General features: G+C 31.7%; 2 protein-coding genes and 1 pseudogene across 8 annotated transcripts; 1 reads left to right on the top strand and 2 right to left on the bottom strand.

The window, feature by feature from the left end:
- The first annotated feature begins 455 nt into the window (after positions 1-455).
- On the top strand, positions 456-5,296 carry LOC106768444 (serine/threonine-protein kinase SRK2I). Its single transcript, XM_014653609.2, has 9 exons — positions 456-838; positions 1,205-1,279; positions 1,600-1,701; positions 1,803-1,856; positions 2,000-2,092; positions 2,700-2,792; positions 3,913-4,017; positions 4,094-4,192; positions 4,637-5,296. Exons 1-9 carry the CDS (start codon positions 662-664, stop codon positions 4,919-4,921), a joined length of 1,083 nt encoding a protein of 360 aa, XP_014509095.1. The 5' UTR covers positions 456-661; the 3' UTR covers positions 4,922-5,296.
- A 5,102-nt stretch (positions 5,297-10,398) lies between these two features.
- On the bottom strand, positions 10,399-16,262 carry LOC106768323 (probable disease resistance protein At5g66900). 7 transcript variants are annotated; one of them, XR_001376244.2, is made up of 7 exons: positions 14,910-15,167; positions 14,098-14,754; positions 12,990-13,405; positions 12,385-12,746; positions 11,788-12,059; positions 10,767-11,667; positions 10,399-10,671 (listed from the first exon to the last, which is right to left on the bottom strand). XR_001376244.2 is itself a non-coding variant. In XM_014653405.2 (6 exons), exons 2-6 carry the CDS (start codon positions 14,726-14,728, stop codon positions 10,838-10,840), a joined length of 2,511 nt encoding a protein of 836 aa, XP_014508891.1. In that variant the 5' UTR covers positions 14,729-14,757; positions 15,930-16,262; the 3' UTR covers positions 10,399-10,837. The 7 variants fall into 7 exon arrangements, 6 of the variants coding, with proteins under 6 accessions (XP_014508891.1, XP_014508890.1, XP_014508889.1 ...); XM_014653405.2 differs by lacking the exon at positions 14,910-15,167 and adding an exon at positions 15,930-16,262 and having other exon boundaries at positions 10,399-11,667; positions 14,098-14,757; XM_014653404.2 differs by lacking the exon at positions 14,910-15,167 and adding an exon at positions 15,930-16,262 and having other exon boundaries at positions 10,399-11,667.
- A 424-nt stretch (positions 16,263-16,686) lies between these two features.
- Positions 16,687-18,242, bottom strand: LOC111241962 (annotated as a pseudogene).
- Between the last annotated feature and the right edge of the window lie 3,391 nt (positions 18,243-21,633).

The raw sequence follows: 21,633 nt of genomic DNA, 5'->3' as shown, positions 1-21,633 counted from the left end.
CTCATCTTATAATATTTTTTTACATCTTCATAAAAAATTTACAATTCATACATCACACATACTGTCTTAATCTGTTTCACATTCAAAAATGTATATTTTGGAGTAAAATCACGTCTTTGACAACAAACACAACAATTAGTTATGTTGGAATCCAGTGTCAGCAGTTTCTAGTATGTTCTCAGAAAACCTATTTTATTCACAAAATTGTGGTGGAAGATATTTGCGTGTGAAAAAATATCTATAAAATAAAACAATTATAATAATAATAAAAATAAAGAAGAAAAAGAAGAAGGCGACAACATTGCTTACGAGGCATGGGGCGGAAGGTGCGTCATCTCGGACAGAGGGAAAACGGCACCGTTTTCTGTGTGGTTGGTTCCACCAATTTGCAGTTGCTTGCTTCCATTCCAACCCAATCCACTAATATTTTTTTATCTTCTCTTTCCCTCACCAACAAACCATCCATCGCTCACAAAGTCTTCTCCTCTTTTCTCTCACTCAACTCAACTCTTCCGCGAATCGTCGTTGTCGTTCTGCATCCTACTCCAAACGAAGCCGTATTCGCTTCTCTGATTTAAGCGCGCTTCCAGACCCAACAAAAAAGGTTCCGTTATTGCCGTTGCTTTTTATATTTTTTTCTCCTTCCGGTTCGTTTTTATAGATGGATCGGGCGGCGTTGACGGTCGGACCGGGCATGGACATGCCGATCATGCACGACAGTGACCGTTACGATCTGGTCCGTGACATCGGCTCCGGAAATTTCGGCGTGGCCAGGCTGATGCAGGATAAACAGACCAAGGAACTCGTTGCCGTCAAGTACATCGAGAGGGGCGATAAGGTTGTCTGAACAACGAATGAATGACCAAAAACGTTTTTCTGATCTTTTTTTGTGTGTTTTCGTTGGTGGTGTTCCCTTTGTTGCCCCTTCTTTTGGTAAATTTTTTGTTTTCACGCTTTTGGCCAAGGGAGAGAGGGAAAAAACTAATTATCCACATGATCGACTCGCTTTAATTGTTTCTTCGGTTGTTGCTGACGTGTGATGCTATTTTTGTTATGTTCCGTGTTTCCATTTTTGTTTCGGTACTACTTGTTCTGTTTTTTTTTTCTTTTAATAAATTCTTTACGCCATTGGTTAGCACTTAGCAAGTAGCTGTTTCTTGCTTGTGAAGTGCTGGACTCATTGTTTCTTTATTGTGCCTCACAGATTGATGAAAATGTGAAGAGGGAAATTATTAACCACAGGTCTTTGAGACATCCCAATATTGTTAGGTTTAAAGAGGTAAGTATACTTTTCGAGGTTTTAAGTAACTGTCTGCGACTGTGGTTTTGCCGCAACGTTAAGGTTTTTCGACTGTCCCCAACTTCAATTGTAGCCACATCGGCCACAATTTTCTGTGACCGCGTTGATGGCTACATTGTTAAGGTTTTTGGAGTGGTAGGGGCTGCTATTGTCACATTTATCCACAATTTCCCACAATATGACAAAACTGGGATTTTCTTTTTAAAAATCTTGATATTTATGTGTTTTTACTTTGCCGTTGTTATTGTTCACAGGAGGAACAATCATTTATTTGTAATGTTTTATACAATTTCACACAGGTTATTTTAACACCTACTCATCTGGCGATTGTAATGGAATATGCCTCTGGAGGCGAGCTCTTTGAGAGAATCTGCAATGCTGGGCGTTTTACCGAGGACGAGGTTCTTGTTTATTTTGTTTGCTTATTCTTCACTTGATCATTATCAATTTTTGCTTCAAGTACGGTGCTTATGTAAGTTTCTAACCCTTTGTTATGATTCAGGCTCGATTCTTCTTTCAGCAACTCATATCCGGGGTTAGTTATTGCCATGCTATGGTAAGTGAACAATTTTCCATTTCTGCACTGTTCAATCTAAATTGTGTTTACACTTGACTGAAATGTAGTATAGGTAATGTATCAGTCTTCTGAACATCGTGTCTGATATATAAGTCTTCTCTGTAATATTTCTGTTCGTAAAGCAAGTATGTCATCGGGACTTAAAGCTGGAAAACACTTTGTTGGATGGAAGCCAGGCACCTCGTTTGAAGATATGTGATTTTGGGTACTCCAAGGTAAGATTTTCGTTTTCTCACTAGCGTTTCAGGTGTGAGTTCCATGCTGTTTATATTTTACTGGGAGTTGTTAGGTTGAATAATATTTAACTCCAATTACTTTCTGCACGTGTGTGTGTGTGTGTTTGTTTCATTTTTCTTTAGTCACTTCTGATCTTCAGATTTAGACTATGATGATGAAAGGAATGACTCAGATTATTTCAGTAATCTGGGACATTGGAAAAGATACATTTCTACGTGATTGCTGACGGTAAATTTTAATAAACCAAATTCTTCAGTTAAGCTTGTTGGCCATTCTGGATTCCCATGAGCTAGAGTTTGGATTATTAAAATTATGAGTCTGTAAGCTTGTCACAACACTAGAGTGTTTCCCGAGGTTCTTGAGAAAACGGATTAGTTGGTCATTGCAGGCTTTTGGTATTGTTTCTTGTTAACTTGTATCTCTGTCTTGTGTTCTAGAGTGCATGGGATTTCAAATCCAAGCTGAGTTCCTTGAAATTTTGCTGTCATTCTTTTATTTCGTTGTTTCAAATTCCTTCTGACTTGTAAGTGCCTGAACATTATGAATGTCATATCTCATAAATCTGATGGGTGGTGTGATTTACAGTCTTCAGTGCTACATTCACAACCGAAGTCAACTGTGGGGACTCCTGCATATATTGCTCCAGAAGTATTGTTGAAACAAGAGTATGATGGCAAGGTAGAGCATTTACTTTTTATTTCATGGAATTTCTCTTTTTGCATAGATCCATTACTGTCACAATCAAATGAGCGTTTTGGTAAGTTGTCATCTTTTATGAGCTGGGTAATTCTTGTAAAGCAATGATATTGTCTAGTTTTTTCACCCACCCAATTGTCATTTTGGTCTGCACTCCAACTAAAGGTCGTTCTAGTTTTTTGGTTTATGTTTCTCACCTAATTTGGGACTTTGTGGCACTACCTGAAAATCTTAACTTAGTAAGGAAATGCTCACACTTCAAAATTATAGTCATGTAAATGTCAAACACATCTCATATACTTAAAAGTACCTTTATCATTTCCTAGCATTTTGCAAATTGTCACTTTTAAAATTTTAATACATCATAATAATCAGATAAATTATATTTTTTGTCTACCACTAATGCTGATATTTAGAATATATCGGTTTACTCTGAATTTAAGATTTGTGTTTGGATTATTTCCTATCATTGCTAAATTTGTTGTATCCTTGCATCCCTTGTCTAATCTGTACTTTGTAGTTTCTTGGTGACAATTTACAGTTTACAGCATTGCCCTGTTTGTCTACTATTAAGAGAATAGGATGTAATATTCATTCATGTCTTTTTGTACTAAGAACTTAATGAACTGTTTATTTTTAAGGCACAAAGTGGAGAGAGGGGATTTTGCTCCCTCATTGTTCCCTCTCCTCTCCTCCCTTCTATTTCCCTCCAATTAAAACAGGATTCTATTTTTTGTTTTTTCAGTACAACAATAAGAAATATAAAGTTCTGAATTAAATCACAAATCTAGTTGAGATCATTACCACCTAACCTCGCCCTCCCTTATTTCCTATCATTTTTTTTAATTAACATTGAGTATAAACTTACTCAAATGCAGCTTCACTTTCAAGTTTGGTTTGAGGTGTTTTTGTCTGCAATATCCTCATCTTAACAATTGTACTAACTCACCGTCTACTAATGATTGATCCACCCTGTTAGAGATATGATTTGATTGTGTTAGAGTTTAAACATCAAAGAATTTGTTTTTAACTTTACTAGTTTTCATGTGGAATAGTATCTGAATGGGTTGCTTGTGTTATGTTCTCTTGCATTTATAATTAGCTTGCAGATGTCTGGTCGTGTGGAGTGACCCTATATGTGATGCTAGTGGGAGCATATCCTTTTGAAGATCCTAATGAACCAAAGGACTTTCGGAAGACAATTCAGGTATAAGATCTTTAGATATGCGCTCATTTTCTGATTGCTTGAGAGCAACTTGTGATTGCTGTCTGCTTCTTTGCAGAGAATTCTTAGTGTCCAATATGCCATTCCTGACTGTGTTCAAATATCTCAAGAGTGTCGCCACCTTATTTCAAGGATTTTTGTTTTTGACCCAGCAGAGGTAATTTCTATTTCAAACAACTGACCTGCTAGAGCAATAAATAAATTGGACAATACACAAATGTAGATAATTTTGTTCATTAGATTAATTGTCACACTATTATGTGTGATCTCAAACAGTATCACTTATGTCATTTTGAAAGGATTTTTAGCATTTGAATGTTTTGACGTAATTGACGGGCATTTTTCTTCCCCTTTGAAGTTTTATTCTATTTATTCCAATGTATTGCTTTTCTCATTTTGTATTGGTCCTGCTTTGTTTTATGTCTATCATAATATAGGAATATGTTGTGGGCTATGAAGCAATAAATGTGATCATAGAGAACAGGCAAAATGTTGAATGTGTTTTGACATAGTTGGGTGTGCTGACTGTTAAACAGTAGGAGTTTATCGTCAATCTAAATCATTTGTTTGAATCTCATGTCTTTGGATATTTACGCGACAGAGAATCACCATGTCTGAAATCTGGAACCATGAATGGTTTCTGAAGAATCTCCCTGCGGATCTGATGGATGAGAGGATAATGAGTAATCAATTTGAAGAGCCAGACCAACCCATGCAGAGCATTGATACGATCATGCAGATAATTTCAGAAGCTACGGTACCAGCAGCTGGGACCTATACTTTTGACCAGTTAATGGGGGAGCAAATTTATGACTTAGAATCTGAATCTGATGCTGAATCTGAGCTTGATATAGATAGCAGTGGGGAGATAGTGTATGCCATATAGTTTGATTGATCTTGGCTTGGCTTGGCTTGAAAGACAGCATATTAAATGAAGAGCATCTGAATATTGTGGTTGGCATTTTCAGCATGAAGAAGTATGTGGTGCCCGCATTTTGTGTAGATTAGCCTGGACAATACAAACTCCATGATAATATTTATGTATTCAGTGTCGGTCGCTGAGGGAAGAAATGATTGTTACACTTTCCTCGCTTCCAGGGAAATGCTTGCTTTTATATACATATTATTTACATATTAGCCTTTTCGTTGTTTCCCAGCTAGTTAAATTGGCTGATCGGTGAATGATGTCTCATGCCCTTGCTTATGTACACACTCCATTATATGTAAACAGTTCTTTTTCAGTAGGCATATTTCTCGTTTACTACTGTGTACTTCAATACTACTCAAAAATTAAATACTTGTAACAAGATGATTAAAAGATGCCTTGATACAGAATAAGGTATAAACATATGACTATTTTTTTTTTCTGTAACCAATTGTATTTGTTTTGGAACAAGTTTTTCGAAATGTATTCTGAAATATATAAGAAGTCTGTTTTAAAGAATATATTTTTATAAAAAATGAGGTGACCTAAGTGGTTGTTGGAAGAAACATCTTCAAAGATAAATGTAGGGGTGTAGTATTTCTTTTTCGAAAATAAACTATTCCGTTTAGTATTTGAAAAAGTTGAATAATTTAATATTTTAAGAAAACAATCAGATAAATAAAATGGGAATTATATTAATATTATTATTTCATTTTGACCATTTTGATTCAGCATGCAAAAAGCCTCTGTTGAACTTGAATGAGATGGAATTTGGTCATATTCGATTTAGTCAAAAGTAAAATGTAATCCAAATTATTTGATTGGATTAGAATAATTTGTTGAGTTATTTAATTCGATGAACTTCAATAGATAAATGAGTAAAAAATTTTAAAGTATAATATTAAAAATTAAAGTTAAAGTATAAATAGAATTTAATTATTTAATTTGTTTGAAGATTGAAAATGGTTAGAATAATTGATTAGTTTCTTCAATATAATAAGTTGATTTTCTATCCATTTTCTTCGTCAATATGTTTTCTTTGTGCATAAGAATCATCTTGGTTTGTATGTAGTTTTAAGTCTTTTATAAAAGTTTTTATTTATCAATGATTTTAATTGTGTGTTTTGATTGTGTTTGTGTTGTTCTTAAGGACAAATAAGGCTTCTTATGCATCTCAAGGTATTTTAAAGATTTTTGAACAAGTTTGGTTTGTCTTTCGGATAAGAGAAACTAATTGCACTATTTTAAGTTATGTATAACTTGAAATATAGAATTGTATTATTATATGGTGAATTAACTAGATGAATTGTTGATTATGACTTGTTGATTCATGGGTGGGCTAACAATTTGCATGATTATGGTGTATGATGACCTTTGATGAATTGACAATTTTGGTTGAAATGTTTAGTTTGTGGACATGTTGGTTTGAATTTGATTTTGTATGTTTAAGAGAGTTGTAGTCTAAGTAATTAGTTATGTGATACGAGTTTATTTAATATTGTTTTGAACTAATTCGTTAAGGAAAGAGTATCCATTTCATCAATTAAAGAGGTATAAGTTCTCTTCAAATGTACAAAGTAATGGTTTGATATCTGGTATAACACTGAGTAGCACTAGGATGCACTCAACGTCCTATTTTGCAAATGGGATAGCATTAAGCGGTGCCAGAATGATGCTAAATGCCCAGTTTTGTGAATGCTTTGACGTTAAGCGGTAGTAGGACACCGCTAAGTGTCATCTTGCATTATAGGTTTGGAGAAATTTATTTTCAAGACGTTGGGTGACAAAAAAGGTGTCGTAGAACACTATTTTTTGTGAGAAGAATGGTGTCGAGTGTCACTTTTTGCGAGAAGTTTGGTGTTGAACGCCACCTGCTAACGTTAGTGTGTATATTTGAAATTTTCTTCTTCTTTGTGAGATTGAGATAGAATACAATGTACTTCATGTATGTATAAGAGTATTATGGTGTTTATTCATATATGATATTGTAATGATGATGAGTATTGTATATGTGCTAAGTGTAATTTCATGGATCTCGTGAGAATATTTTATAGTGTTGTTTCATTAGTGTATGTATTGATATCTCTGGATTCAGTATTGAGAGTTATCATGTTACTCTATAATAATCATTTGATCTCAAGTAGAGAATTGTGGGTATGGGGTGAGAGGAGTAGGAGGTCCTAGTCTAGGAGCTATATTTTGGTCAAAGATATTAACGGACTAACCTTGTGTGTAGTACGATGAAATTAATCGGTAATTGCTATGCAAAGCAGTAGAAACTATCATAAGTGCATAACTTGTGAGAGTTTGATATCAATACATATATCCGGATCATTAAGTCTAGTATGAGTCTTTATAAGTGATATGATTGTCATTATGAATGAGTTATGTGTGATAACATCTTTATGCCTATTTTATGAATGTTCTTTTACACATTAGCTTACCATTTTCTTCTATGTTGTTTTGTTATTGTGTTCTCTTTGTCTGTAATGATCACCTTAATGATGTGAGCAAATGATATTGTAGTAGTGGATGCAATTATGGATGATTGTGGTGTTGTAGTATATATCTAGGGTGTTCTTGTTTTATATAAACTTTTTCTTTTTGAAATTTTTTATCATACTCTTAATGAGTGAGTGTAATATTATTTATTAGTTGTATAAATTATTATTATTATTATTATATATATATATATATTTATTTATTTATATTTGAGTTATTTATTTTTAAATATTGGCTATGTAATGTTATTTTAGTAGTTGTATGCTATTAAATGAGATGTTACAAAAATAATTTTTATTATATGCATATTTTGTGGACAATAAAATGAGAGAACATTTAATGCAAATTTATTTTAGTGCTAATTATTTCTTTTTCACATTATGTTTACATTGAAGTGGAGATTTCACATGTTAAACTATTGAAAACTTTAAGATAATGTTTTTCTCTTGTGGTTGGTTGTTCACCATATTTTTTGTGGTCATTATGTAGGCCTAAAAGATTCTACCTGACGGTGAACGTCAAAATATTTTGATTGTATAGGATTGAATGTTCACTTCAAGTAATCTTCTTCATTCCTCAATTTCTTTTTTTACTATTCGAGTTCTCCAACTCACTAGGCGTACCGATTAAAGATATTTTCATACTTAAGGTAGTTCGATATTCAATCGGTTTAACAATTAATGTTGTAATAAATGTATGGTAAAAGTTTTAACAACCATACATTTGACATGTATTTATAAATTCTTCAATGAACTCCTAATTTCATTACCCAATCCTCTTAATCCTAATTACTTACCTATTTAGCTTAACTAGATGGATAATCAAATATGATCGACACCCATTGATTTTCTTCCAATTTAGATGATCAATCTAAGAAGCTATGTCAATCCATTAGTACTTATATAGGATAATAATATTAATAAGAAGTTAATTTTTTTGAAATTTAAAAAATGAAAATACAAATAAAAATGTTTGTGTTTTCGCTTCATCATAACAAAAAAATGTTAGTAATTGAAAAGTATTTGCATAGGATCACATGAGCATGATTAGGATAAGTTTCCATTTCTGAAGTATGCGTAGTTGATAGGTTTTTATGTTGACAGGTGATAACAGTTGCAACTGTTTGTGCATTTTTCCTCATAAGTGACAAAATACATGTTCTGTATCATGAACTCCAACTTTTGTGCTTGAAGGAAGACCATAAGAACAAAAGAGGAGTTCAAATCCACCCAGATAAATCACCATCTCAAATACTATATAAGGAATTAAATGTTTCTCAAATAAGCCACACAGACAAAATGTACCACACCATTTATAACTAACATTAAGTGGCCTAAAAGAAAACACAATAGTGACCTCAAATAGACAATGCTGGTTCTTTCAATATCATTAATAAAACTCTGAACATGTCGTAAGTGAAAAGTATAAATTTAAACTATTTATAAAAGAATATAGCATAAAATACGACAGAAGAAATTTGTAACTAATTACAGAAAAAAAATATAGATCTGCATAAGTTATGTAGAGGCTTCTTTGATGCACTTGTAAATTTTATTCCTGCACCTCCCTAACTTTTCTATATCTTTGACTGCTTTGATTAGGGTAATTTTTTTTTTCTCTAACCCCTGCATTACATCTCTCATAACCATACCACACAATACACGTTTTCCCTTCAAGCAATACGAGGTAAAATTTAAAGTGAAGTAATTATTAATTCTTTTTTTTCTTATATAAGAATTTATATAAAAGTTGAAAGAGGATGTGAGAGAAGTAGTGAATTCACCTAAGTAAAATTTTCAAGGTGAGAATCGCAATCAAATGTCTAGATTCTTTGTAAATACCATTAATTATCATTGATTAAATAGATAAAAGGTTTCCGCTTCAAAAAGAAAAAGTTCTGTCCTTTTTTTTTTCTTTCTAAAATCTAGTTTTTGAAAAGTATTTTTAATTTTAACAATTACAATTTGTTTTTCAAAATGGGAAAATTTATAATATTGCTAGAATTTACTTTTAGAAATGTTAAACGTACGTTTTATATGATTTAAATTTGAATGCTTTTGAAAAGTTCTGGGTATGTTAAATATATGACCCAATAATCTTAGAAAATAATATATATCATCCATTAGAATAGAGAAGCAATTTCCCAATAAATCTTCATACTAACATGTTTCTCTCATCCTAAACCTTACAACCAAAGAATCTTTGGTTGATCAGAGTGAATCTTTGGTGTGATGATCAGATGAAACCCACACATATCACCTACAAAAGAAAAGCTAAAATAAGGCACAATAATTTAATTGCACTACCAAGACAAAGTATGTGTGAAGTGATCATATATCATGCATAGTGAGTTTGTTTGTGGCAAGGGAAAGGGAAGATGAAGTTTGCTACTGGTGAAGTTTCTCTTATTCGTGCATAATTAATTTCTTTGACTGTATTTTTCTTATGCTGTATCATAACTTTATTGTTATTTTTCAGTTTTCAAATATTACAATATATAAATTAAAATAGAAAGAGATGATAAACGTATACAATATAAATATATTCATAAACATCTTCCTAATTATTAAAATTAGAATTTAAATATTTTGTAAAATTCAAATACCAATCCAATTTTGTGGAATTGGAGGTTTGTCATTTGAGTTTATCTGAAAGATATAAAGCTATTCAATAAATTATTATAGTCCAAGACAAAAGAATTACGGATGAGACGAATGATTATATTAAAGTATGTTACAACATAATTAATCAATGTACTGTCATGAGAAATTTGCCGAAGTCCATAAACGACAGAGAAGTTGTCCCTTGTCTGTGCGACAGTTAAAAACTAGAAACTCCAGCTTTTGCATCGTTAATAAACAAAGCACACTTTGTAAGTTAAGAAACAAGATTACGGATATAAGCAAATTTATGTTGGTAAAGATTATGCATCTACCTTGCAAGAAGTCGTTAGACGTCTCCATTCCAATGTTTATTTTATTGCGACATTGGATTTCCGATAAAGAATACATCACATTTGTCAGGAATCGAATTAGAACGAAAAATTCGAGGGATACAAGTTTAAATCTTATGATAAAAAGACATACTTTATAAAAGTTCAGAAACGAGAAAACTTACACGACGTAGTAGTACTAAGTATGTCATTTCATGACACCACACACATTACACGCAATCTCCTACCTTTTTCAATTATCATCTGCTGTTTGCAACTTGCAAGAAACATGCAAATACATCACACTTAGTGAAAAAAAGTAGGGCTAGTGTAGTTAGAAACTTTTATACAAGATACATAAACTTGAGGTACCTCTCTGACTTTAGGATTGGGAAGCATACTTTCAAATGTTTCCTTCCATGAAGCAGACAAGGTCCTAGGAGTTAGGAGCTTATTGAATGAAGCCAGTTTAGGTTAACATCAACTTGAGGAACCTCCACCTTCAGATTGGGAAGCAAAGCTTCGAATGCTTCCCATGAGGCAGCTGTCTCCTCATCGCATACCACTACTTTTAAATTCTCAAGATTGGTTATTGAGTATGGCAGTTCACATCTAGCACAGCTTGTCATATTGAGATTTCTGAGATTACATAGATTACCAATGTCCTCTGGTAAATTTGAAAGGCTTATGCAGTTTGAGATGTTAAGTCGTCTTAGCTTAGAAAGGTTTTGAATAGAATCTGGTATCTCTTCCAAGTCAGTACAGGTACTTAGGTTTAGGAGTTCCAAATTCAACAACTGCCCAATTTCTTGGGGCAGAGAACAAAGTTTGTGGCAGTTAGTAATGCTGAGCTTCTTTAGAGAGGAAATGTCACAGATACCATTAGGCAAACTCACCATATCCTTGCAATAGTCAATGTTTAAATCTAATAAACTTGGAAATGAATCTGAAACTAGGATGGTGTCATTTTCAAAAACCTGGCTTATGTTACTACACATGTAGAGTGTTAACTTTTTCAGATTTTTCAATGCGCTCAAGTGAGGAGCAGAAATCCGCTCTAGTCTGATTCTTTTCAGGTTCGATACAGAACCTAGTAGTTGGAAATTGTCCACTTCAGAATGATGAAAACCATAATTTGTCACGATAAGGACTTTTAGTTTAATCATTTTCTCCATGAACTCCGGAAAGGTGTACTTCTTAGTTTGAAGATTTAAAATCAGAACTTCTGCTTGGGATGGTTGTATGTCGGACCAATATGAAGCACAAGTTTCATCTGCAAAAACAACCCATATGATGTCAGTTGGGGAAAAGTAATCAACGGCAAATCAATTCTACTTTCTTATTAGCAGTTTTAACTTTCAAAAGTATAAACTTTAAAAACGGTACAACTAACCAGTTGACAGCGACAATATGCGGGCTGAGACCTGTTGAATAGTCTGTTTAACACACCATCCGCGATATTTTAACAACAAGCGGGACATCGTGCCTTGTTGCTTTTCCCCAAGCCACCATTGACTTTGATTTTCATTTATGCCAGTAATAATTCTCTTTCTCTGATCAATTGGTTCCCGGTTGTTTTGATAAATTGCAAGATCTCTTAGAAGATCATGGAGGACGACAAAGTGGTTATTGTAGCAGTAATTGTCTGAGTCACCTGTATTTCTCCTGATAAACGAGCAGAAAAAAATAAATCTTCAGTAAAAGGAGAAATTATCCAACAAGATTATATAATACACGCTCTCTATTAGATAGAAAAGTTACGAATTTCAACTTCTGACCTCAGAATGTGTTAAAGAAAAAAAAAATGTAGAGTTGCATGATGTGCGAAGATTACATTCACTCCAAGAGAAATGGTCATTTTGATCTATTTACAAGTTACTAATTGATTCTCGCATGAACTACACATGCTATTGAATTGTTTATTTTAGAGTAAAATTCACCTTATATGTATATTAAGAAGCTGGGAAGGCATAATAACTAGTCATCTCACCTTGCTACTAAAAGATTAGCCAGATTCATGGAGTCCAATTTTTTTATGATTTCCATTGCCTCTATGCCATCATCATCTAATTTGTACAATTCTGCCCACATGTCAATGAGAGCAGGAAGAGGAATTCTTTGATCTTCAGGAAATAACCCAAGGTCCATGAAGCACTCTTTGATGATGGGATTATCTTCCAAAACATCCAAGATCTTTTGGAGGGAAGTAAGTAATTCAGTGTTGGAATCAAGTATACAATGACCTTTTGACAACTCCTCCACCATCTTTTGCCACAACTCAATAGACTGATGACTCAGTGATCTACCAATCACTTTAATGGCAAGCGGTAAACCCTTGCAATATCTCACAACCTGCATTTCAGTGCAAGCAAATAAGGTTAGTAAACAAAAGGTCGTACCTAGGTTATCTACCATGATATTGCTTTTGGGGTTAAGACACAGATTTCTACTCTCTAACTCATCAATAAGTGTCATTTTAATTGCACGAGGTTATGTCCTTCCTATCTTGAAATGTCTACTTCAAGTGAATGACTTCAGACAAGAAGGGCAGTTATTGATTACACACCCACGTGTCAGAAAGTAAAGAATAAGCACCTTTTGGATAATTTCTTCGTCAGGAATACTTAAACTGCATTTTGAACTGTTTTCTTCCAAGAGAGCGTGATGACGGAAAAGGGTCATTGCATCTTCATGAGCAAGGGATTTCAAGATAAATGGGGTGCCAAATTTTGGAAATGCAACCCTTGAAATCACCAAAATTTTATAATCAGACATCTGGAATTTAAACTTCTCAACAAGGGCTTCCGAGCCTGGCCAAACATCATCCAAAACCAACAACAGTGGACTTCCCTCAATTTTCCTCATCAAAATTTCCAACCGTTTAATTGCATCTTCATCACTTACAAACTCAGGCACGTGGTAGCCACAATGTTCAAATAATCTCTCTACGATATTCTTCAACTTAGGCGTTTGGGAGAAGGTGACAAACAAAATATTGTTCTTGAATTTACCTGGTGAAAGCAAAGAGATCTGTCAGTCCACAGCATTTGCTTTGATGTCTTGAACCAAACAAAAACAATATTTTACTAAATGAACGTCGAAGAACAGAAAAGAAAATAAATTAACTCATATCAAAAGAAAATGCTTCTCTAATCTGTTAAAGCAGTATTTGCAAAGAATATGATGTTCTAGAAGATGTAAAGACACGAATCAATCTATCAAAGGATATCAGTATACAGAAAGTATGAGCTCTGTTTTAAACTGTCCTATATCACAGAAATAGGGATTCAAAACATTTGGCTTGCCACAATTTTCAACAGTTACATATATAAACTTCCATACATGTTTGCAATTATCAAACAAACATTTTTCATCCTTTTTCTACTATCTTTAGTGAAAGTTTAGTAGTTTATGACAGAGAATTGTATGTATGAGATAGAGGATATATAAGTGAATTTATGAAAGCATTGATGAGATCATATCTATCACTACAAACAAATCTTCAGAGAACTTTTTTTCGTCTGTCTTTTAATGTGTGATAGAGGACCTATAAATGAAGTTATGAAGAATTGGTTAGGGGATAACAATCACTCTAAACAAAGTTCTTTATGAGTGTTGGTTAGGGGATCCACAAATGAAGTTATAAAGAATTAGTCAGCCAATTTATCAGCCATGAGAGAACAAAAGAAGAATGACCTCTTACCCTTGACTTCTTTATCCTTACAGAGCATTGTAGCCAAGGTTGTTTTACCAGATCCACCCAGGCCAGACAACAAAAGGGTGAACACACCTTCCTGGAGAACCTCCATCTTCAACTTGCTCAAGAGTGGAACGAAGCCAACAGTAAATTCAGGGTTTTCAGGAACGCCATAAGGAAACTTAATTGGCGTTCCAGATCCTTTAAGTTTCTGCTCAAAATTCTCTATATCAAGAAGCTCAATAATCTCTCTTAACTTGTACAGTGTATATTTGATATCCTTAACTTGTTTGTCATCCGCAGTAAGCGAATCATTTTTCTCATGCAAAAGTCCCTCCCCGTAGAGTGAAAACCAAGATAGAAATTTGGTCCACCACAAGCTCCGGGAGCATGAATTGCACACAAGCTCTTCCCCTGCATCTTTTTCTTTGACAAGAGTGATGATTTCTTCTCTGGGTGGATTCAAGTGTTCATTGTATTGCTTTATCTCCTGCACCACTAGAGTCATATTTTTTAGGGTTGACCTAAGTATTCGCTTGCTCCTTTTGTTCTTCCTACCTCTTTCGACTATGTCCATGACCATTCTCATTGCATCTTGAAATCTTGTCAAAATAACAAGTTGATTGGTCTCTCCCATGATAGCCAATCTTTTGCTTCCTTACTCTGCTGAATCAAACAAGGAACAAGTTGTGAAAGACAAAAGTCAGTGATGTTGCATAAAATTGAAGTTTTAGAACAAAATGAGACAGTTATCTATATACTCTGAGACATCAAAGTCGAAAAGAAAAAACTTGTGCCTTCGAGAAAATTGCTCAAACCTCCTACGAATTTGTGATTTTGCGTCTTGAGTCCTTCTTTTTGGGGATAATTTAATTTGCGATTTGGAGCGAAGCAACGGTAAGTTGGTAGCTATTGAAATTGAAAAGATTAAAATGAGAGCGCGAAAGACAGTATTTATGAGCAGGATCTGGAATCTGCGTTGAGTTCTTCGCGTTCGTTTCCAGTGACTTTCGCCGTTTCAAGACGCGTAAATGCTTTAATTAGATAATATTTAGGTTGTTTAGTAAAAAAACTGTACATATATATTAAAAAAAGAACTTTTGTTTGATTTACGTTAGTCCCACTAATTAAAAAATCTGTGAGCTTGGCTAATTTTTTACATTTCATATTCCATCCTGGCTTTTGTTTCACTCCATTACCTTTTTTCTTTCTTATTTTCAACGTTCCAAACCAAGCACAAGTTAAAAATCTGGACACATCAATTAATATCTAGAAGGACATGTGACCAAATTCCAATTAGCATTTTTTGTTTTTTTATATACGTTCCAGTCAAGTTGATAGAAATTACAGCCTTAGACCGAGGAAGCTGTCCAAGATGTTTAAAACGCAATAAATCACTTCTGGAGCGTTTTAAACGTACGTTCCTGCCGCGAAAGGTGGGGCGCGTGTAAGGTGGACAAAAATTATTAAATGAAATAAAAAAACAAACAACTATTGAACGAACCGGAATCGTGTTCAACAATTATTGCAGAAATCGTATGGTCTTAAATTATTGTCCTTATGCATGTCTTGTCACGATACTCTTCGGAAATTTCTTAGGAAAAACAACATAAAAGACTTTTCTTTTTGCACGAAAAGTGGTGGAAACGTTATCAGCAACAACCACCACACGTGATTTGTCAACTTTACTTTTATGTATATATTAAATTTTCAACCAATAAAAATAAAATTTGGTCTATTTAAATCTTTTTTTTAGAAAATAAAAAATAAAAAATGGAATAAAGTGGTATAGGAAAAAAGTATTTTAAAGAAAAGAATGGAGGGACATGATTGTTTACCTGCAACCTGGATAGTAGGTAATGGATGGGCGTTGGATGATAAGCACGAAGATAAAGAAGCGAATGGTTGGAGAGGAGTGAGCGATGAAGCATGGTTGGATGGAAATGGGAGAAGGAGAAGAAGATATTGAAGGAAGCAGAAGAAAAGCAACGATAGAAGAAGAAGCTGAAGAAACAGAGAGAAGAAAACGTATTGAATTTGTTCAGTTTTCTTCATTTATCTCATCTTCCATTTCTTTCGTTCTTGCACACCACGCATCCCTTCAAACGACGCCGTCTTTATTTTCTTGGTACCAATATTGTATTCCAATCACTCTCAATTTTTTCACCCCACTTAGATATTTTTCATGTTTTCTTACAATTATTACGTTTAGTTATGCTTTTTATATCAAATTTGGAATTGCTTCATTTTCTTCATTTAACTTTTTAAAAAAAATAGTTTTGGTCCTTTTAATTTAAAAAGTGCAATTAGAGATTAAATATTAAAAAACGTTTTACAAAAACATTTTAAATATTCAAATTTAGTGTTCAAGATTAAAAGTGTATTTTTTTTTTTAGATTTGAGATATTAAAATATTTTTAACTTTAAAAATTAAAATCAAATTCGTTATAATTCTTCATCTATTAACTAATAATAAATTCATAAATTTGTACAAATTATAATAATATCTAAATTATAAATAACACAATATTTGATTGTCTGTTAGTAAAATATTTGACATACCTTAACACTCTCACTCAAGTTGATACAAAGATATCACACATTTCCATTAAACAATCTTATTGACACTCTTATAGTGAGAAAAGCAGCCAATTGCAATTCTGATATTATGAAAGGAAAGAAAACTATTTCAGCTTCAAGCTTCTCTTTGATGAAATGTCTATCAATTTCCACATGTTTTGTTCTATCTTGTTGCACAAGATTGTGAGCAATTATTATAGCTGAAATATTGTCACAGTACAAACTCATAGTTTCATTTGGTTTAAAGTCTAAATTTGATAACACATTTTTAATCCACAAAAGTTCACATACACCTAGTGTCATGCCTCTGAATTTTGTTTCAACAGTAGATCTTGCTACTACAGACTCTTTTTTACTCCTCAAAGTTAAAAGATTCCCTCCTACAAAAGTAAAGTATCCAGAGGTAGATATTCTATTATCTTTTGAACCTGTCCAATCTGCATCAGTGTACCCTCTTACCTTTAAGTTTCCATGATTTGAGAACAAAATTACTTTTCCATGAGCGGACTTCAAATATCTCAAAATCCTCTCAACAAAATCCATATGAAGCTTTCGTAGGTCATGCATGAATTGACTAACAACATTCACTGCATAGGTGATATATGGACGTGTATGACATAAATAAATTATTTTTCCTACCAGTCTTTGGTATCTTCCTCTGTCTATGCTTGTTGAATTTAAGCATTAAAGAGTTTATGATTTTGTTCAATTGGTGTATCAGCCGATTTACTCCCAAGCAACCCAGTTTCTAATAGTAAGTCAATAGTATATTTTCTTTGGCATATGAAAATGTCATGTTTTGATCTAACTACTTCAATACCCAAAAAATATTTGAGGTTTCCAAGTTGTTTCATCTCAAAAATCAAATGCAAGGTAATGTTGTAAACTAAAAATCTCATCTTGGTCATTTCCTGTAATAATAATGTCACATACATATATAATCAAAGCTGTAATTTTTCCTTTTTCTCTCTTCAAAAATAGGGTGTGATCAGAGTTACTTGCTCTATAGCCAAAAACCTTCATAGACTTGGTAAACCTTTCAAACCATGTTCTTGGGGATTGTTTCAATTCATACAGAGCCTTCTTTAATTTGCAAAGCTTCATTCCAATTGAATTTGTCATGCCTGGTGGAGAATCCATATAAATTTCTTCTTAAATTTCTCCATGTAGGAAAACATTTTTCACATCAAATTATATAAGAAGTTAATCTTGGTTTTTTGCTAGCGACAAAAGTATTCTCACAATGCTTTATACCTCTCAATAGTTCCATCAGCTTTATTCTTAGTTGTAAATCCACATTTGCAGTCCACAATTTTCTTCCCTCTTGTTGTTTTTTTTCTTTCTAAAGTTGTCATCTCCTCAACCATTGTTTTAATCCATCTAGGATCTGCCAAAACTTCTTGTATATTACTAGAAATAGAAATTGAAGATAATTGAGATACAAATGATGCATATGACTGAGATAACCTGTGAGATGACACATATTTATTAATGGGATATTTAATTTTGGCTTGGAGGTCTGGTTCATATTTAGCTGGAAGTTGACCACGGTTAGAACGAGGTGGAAGATTATATTAAATCATAGTAGACTCCATATTTGGTGTGCTGATGGTATCACGTAGACAATAATTAATTCCATGATTAATTTCATCTAAATTAGTATTATCATAGATAGGATCAGAAGGTACCTCTGAAGAGTCAAGTTGAACTTATGGAGTAGATTGAGCCAATTGGTTATGATCACAAGGCATTGTATTATCCAGAAAAGAAATGTCCATATTTAGGATTGGATCACTTCCTGCAGAATGATCCTCATACGTTAACTTATCTTCACAATATAATTTTTCAAACATACTAATATCATGATTATGCATTTCACTTTCATTGCCTCCCTGAAGTGGAGAATCAACATAAAAATGTTCATGCTTCATTAAATGTCACATCCAAAGAGATATAAAATTTCTTTGATGATGGATGGTAAGTACAATAACCATTTTGAGTTGATCCATACCCAACAAAAACACATTTGATTGCTCGTTCTTCAAGTTTTGTACGTTGATGTGGGTGTAAGTGAACATATATAACACATCCAAAAATATGAGATGGTAAATAAACTACGGGAGGAAGGATACAATGATCAGACAACACATTGAAAGGCCTTCAAAAGTTAAGCACACAAGTAGGAGTTCGATTAATTAAATAAATGACAAAGCTCACAACCTCACCCCATAAATGAGATGGGACATTACCATATATCAAAAGTGATCTTGTCACCTCTAATATATGTCTATTTTTCCTCTTAGCCACTCCATTTTGTTGTGGTGAATAAGGACATGTAGTTTGGTGCAAGATGCCTTTAGAGTTCATGAACTCTATTAGTTTAGTCTTAAAATATTCCCCTTTATTGTCTGATCGAATGACCTTGATAGATGTGTTGAGTTGTGTAACGATCATATGATAGAAGGAAAGAACCACATCACATACATCACTTTTATGTTTAAGAAAAAGCACTCAGGTTACTCTAGTACAATCATCAACAATAAAACTGATAAACTATTATTTTCCATTATGTGTAGGTTGTGGGCCAGGGTCCTAAACATCGGTGTAAATTAGTGAAAAAGGAAAATCAATTTTTATTGTTTTTATTTTTTAAAGGAAACACAACACCATGATTATTTGCCATAACACAAATTTCACAAAAAAATCAGAAATATTGCATTTATGAAATAATGATGAAAATAATTTTTTTAAATAACCAAAAGAGGGATGTCTTAACCGTTTATACCATAACTAAATTTATTTTTATCTTGTATGTCGCAAGACATGTCAATCCTCTGTTATGGGTTTGTTGTGAGACATTTTCAAGATAATATAATCGTTCACCATCAATAAGAGATAAGACCTCATTCACATTAATAATAACAGTTTTAGAACAATTAGAGAAAAAATTAGTAAATATATAAGGATCACAAGTCATATGATCAATAGCACATGAATCAATTATCCAACCACTACTCTTAGTAACAAATCTGGTAACAGTAGAAATATAACTCTCGAAAGTCATGGAAGTTCCAGAATCATGTTTCTCCGATTAATTTTTATCGGGATGAGCTATCAGAAATATTCAACGAACAAAAGAAACACTGATTCCTATATTGTAGAAAATATCAGTGTTTGGTTCTGATATCATATTAAAAAGTTAAAGAATAATTTTGATATATTATTTCAAAGAATAGAGTATCATATGTACATAAATTATAATAATATTTAAATTATAAATAACATAATATTTGATTGTCTAATATCTATTAATAAAATATTTAACATATTTTAACGTTCTATTTAAGTTGATGTATGAATATCACACCGTTTATTTAATCAATTTGCTATTTGTTTTCAAAAATTTAAGAAAACTAATTTGAGTTTTATCTATCTCGTTTTAGAAATGTTAAGAGAGTCAGTTGTCCAACTACACTGAGTTAAGTGTTTATAAGGTAGGAGTTGAATAGATAAATTTCAACTTTCTTTTTCTTTTTGTAAAGCACATTTTCTGACTAGGAGGAATCAAAGAAGTCTGCTCTATTACGTAAGAAGTATGGTGAAGCACATCTTATAAAAGAGTCATTCACAACCTTTAACTTTTTTTATTAAATTAATTTATTTTTACTTTTCTTTCCTTTTTTTCTGAGATGGTTTCACATTTATTTTATCCTTTAATCGAATTTCAAATTTTTTTAAGAGTTTAATGATTTTTCAAAAATCGAATAAGATTTTAAATACATTTTGCTTAATAATTTTAGAAAGTCAATTAACTTTTATTGGATTTTTGAAAGTCAACAAATTTTTAACTGATTTTTCAAAACCAGGTTAAGAAAATATAATTTCAAATATATTTACGAAATAAACATATTAAATTTAAAATAACAAAACAAATTAAAATAAAAAATAATAAATTTTGAAAATTCAAAACAAAACAAACAAATAAAAAAAAACTAATTAAAAAAATTTCAAATAAAAAACAAGAAAGAATAAATAAAAACAAAATAAATTTACAATATTTAAAAAAATCAAATCAAATTGAATTAAACAATTATAAAAAAATAAAAAAAAATCATATAATTTCAAACAAACAAAATTATTTTAATAACAATTATTAAATATTACAAAATTATATAAAAATCAATATAAATTACAATTTACTTTAAAAATATTATAATAAATCATAAATAAAAAATTAAAAAATTAAAGGTATTAGTACCGGCAAAATGTTAACTTTTGTTTTAAATTGTTGTGTAATTTTTGTTTTTTTATTGTTATTTTAAATTGTATGTTTTTTCTTAGTTAATTTTATGTTGTTTGTTTTACTAAATTTGTAATATTTAATAATTTTTATTAAAATAATTTTTTTGTTTGAAATTATATGAATTTTTGTTATTTGTTTATAATTATTTAATTTAATTTTAGTTGATTTTTTTAAATATTGTAATCGTATTTAGTTGTTATTTAATTTTTTTTTATTTTTTATTTGAAATTTTGTTAAATTTTGTTAATTGTTGTTTTTTGTTTTATTTTTTATTTTCAAAATTTATTATTTATTATTTTAATTTTTTATTGTTATTTTAAATTTAATATGTTTTTTCTTAAATTTAATATGTTTTTTCTTAAAATTTAATAAATGTTTATTTAATTTAATATTGTTTATGTAATTTAATATATAATAATATTTTAATTTATAAAGTATTATTTATTATTAAAAACAAATAAAACATGTTAAAAAATATTAAAAAATAGGTTAACCGTACTAAAAATCCTGTTAACATTTATTAATTTCTTATGCATTAAATTATTTAACAGTAGTAAATAATTTATAATAAATTTTTGTTGCACATAATTTATTTGATGATACTGTTTTTTATGAACATTGTTTAATTGAGTTATAAATTATAAAAGTTATCGTATGTG

The sequence above is a fragment of the Vigna radiata genome, chromosome 7 (genome assembly GCF_000741045.1).
Source record: "Vigna radiata var. radiata cultivar VC1973A chromosome 7, Vradiata_ver6, whole genome shotgun sequence".
NCBI classification, from domain to species: Eukaryota; Viridiplantae; Streptophyta; class Magnoliopsida; order Fabales; family Fabaceae; genus Vigna; species Vigna radiata.
This window is presented reverse-complemented; position numbering and strand designations above follow the sequence as displayed.

Bases quoted from the DNA above. Each gene is read 5' to 3' on its own strand.
- LOC106768444 (XM_014653609.2), top strand. From the start codon at position 662: ATGGATCGGGCGGCGTTGACGGTCGGACCGGGCATGGACATGCCGATC. The intron at 2,093-2,699 runs GTAAGATTTTCG...TGTGATTTACAG, and splicing joins GTGATTTTGGGTACTCCAAG to TCTTCAGTGCTACATTCACA. The intron at 4,018-4,093 runs GTATAAGATCTT...GCTTCTTTGCAG, and splicing joins ACTTTCGGAAGACAATTCAG to AGAATTCTTAGTGTCCAATA.
- LOC106768323 (XM_014653405.2), bottom strand. From the start codon at position 14,728: ATGGGAGAGACCAATCAACTTGTTATTTTGACAAGATTTCAAGATGCA. The intron at 12,747-12,989 runs GTGCTTATTCTT...ACTGAAATGCAG, and splicing joins ACGAAGAAATTATCCAAAAG to GTTGTGAGATATTGCAAGGG. The intron at 12,060-12,384 runs GTGAGATGACTA...CTCGTTTATCAG, and splicing joins GCTAATCTTTTAGTAGCAAG to GAGAAATACAGGTGACTCAG.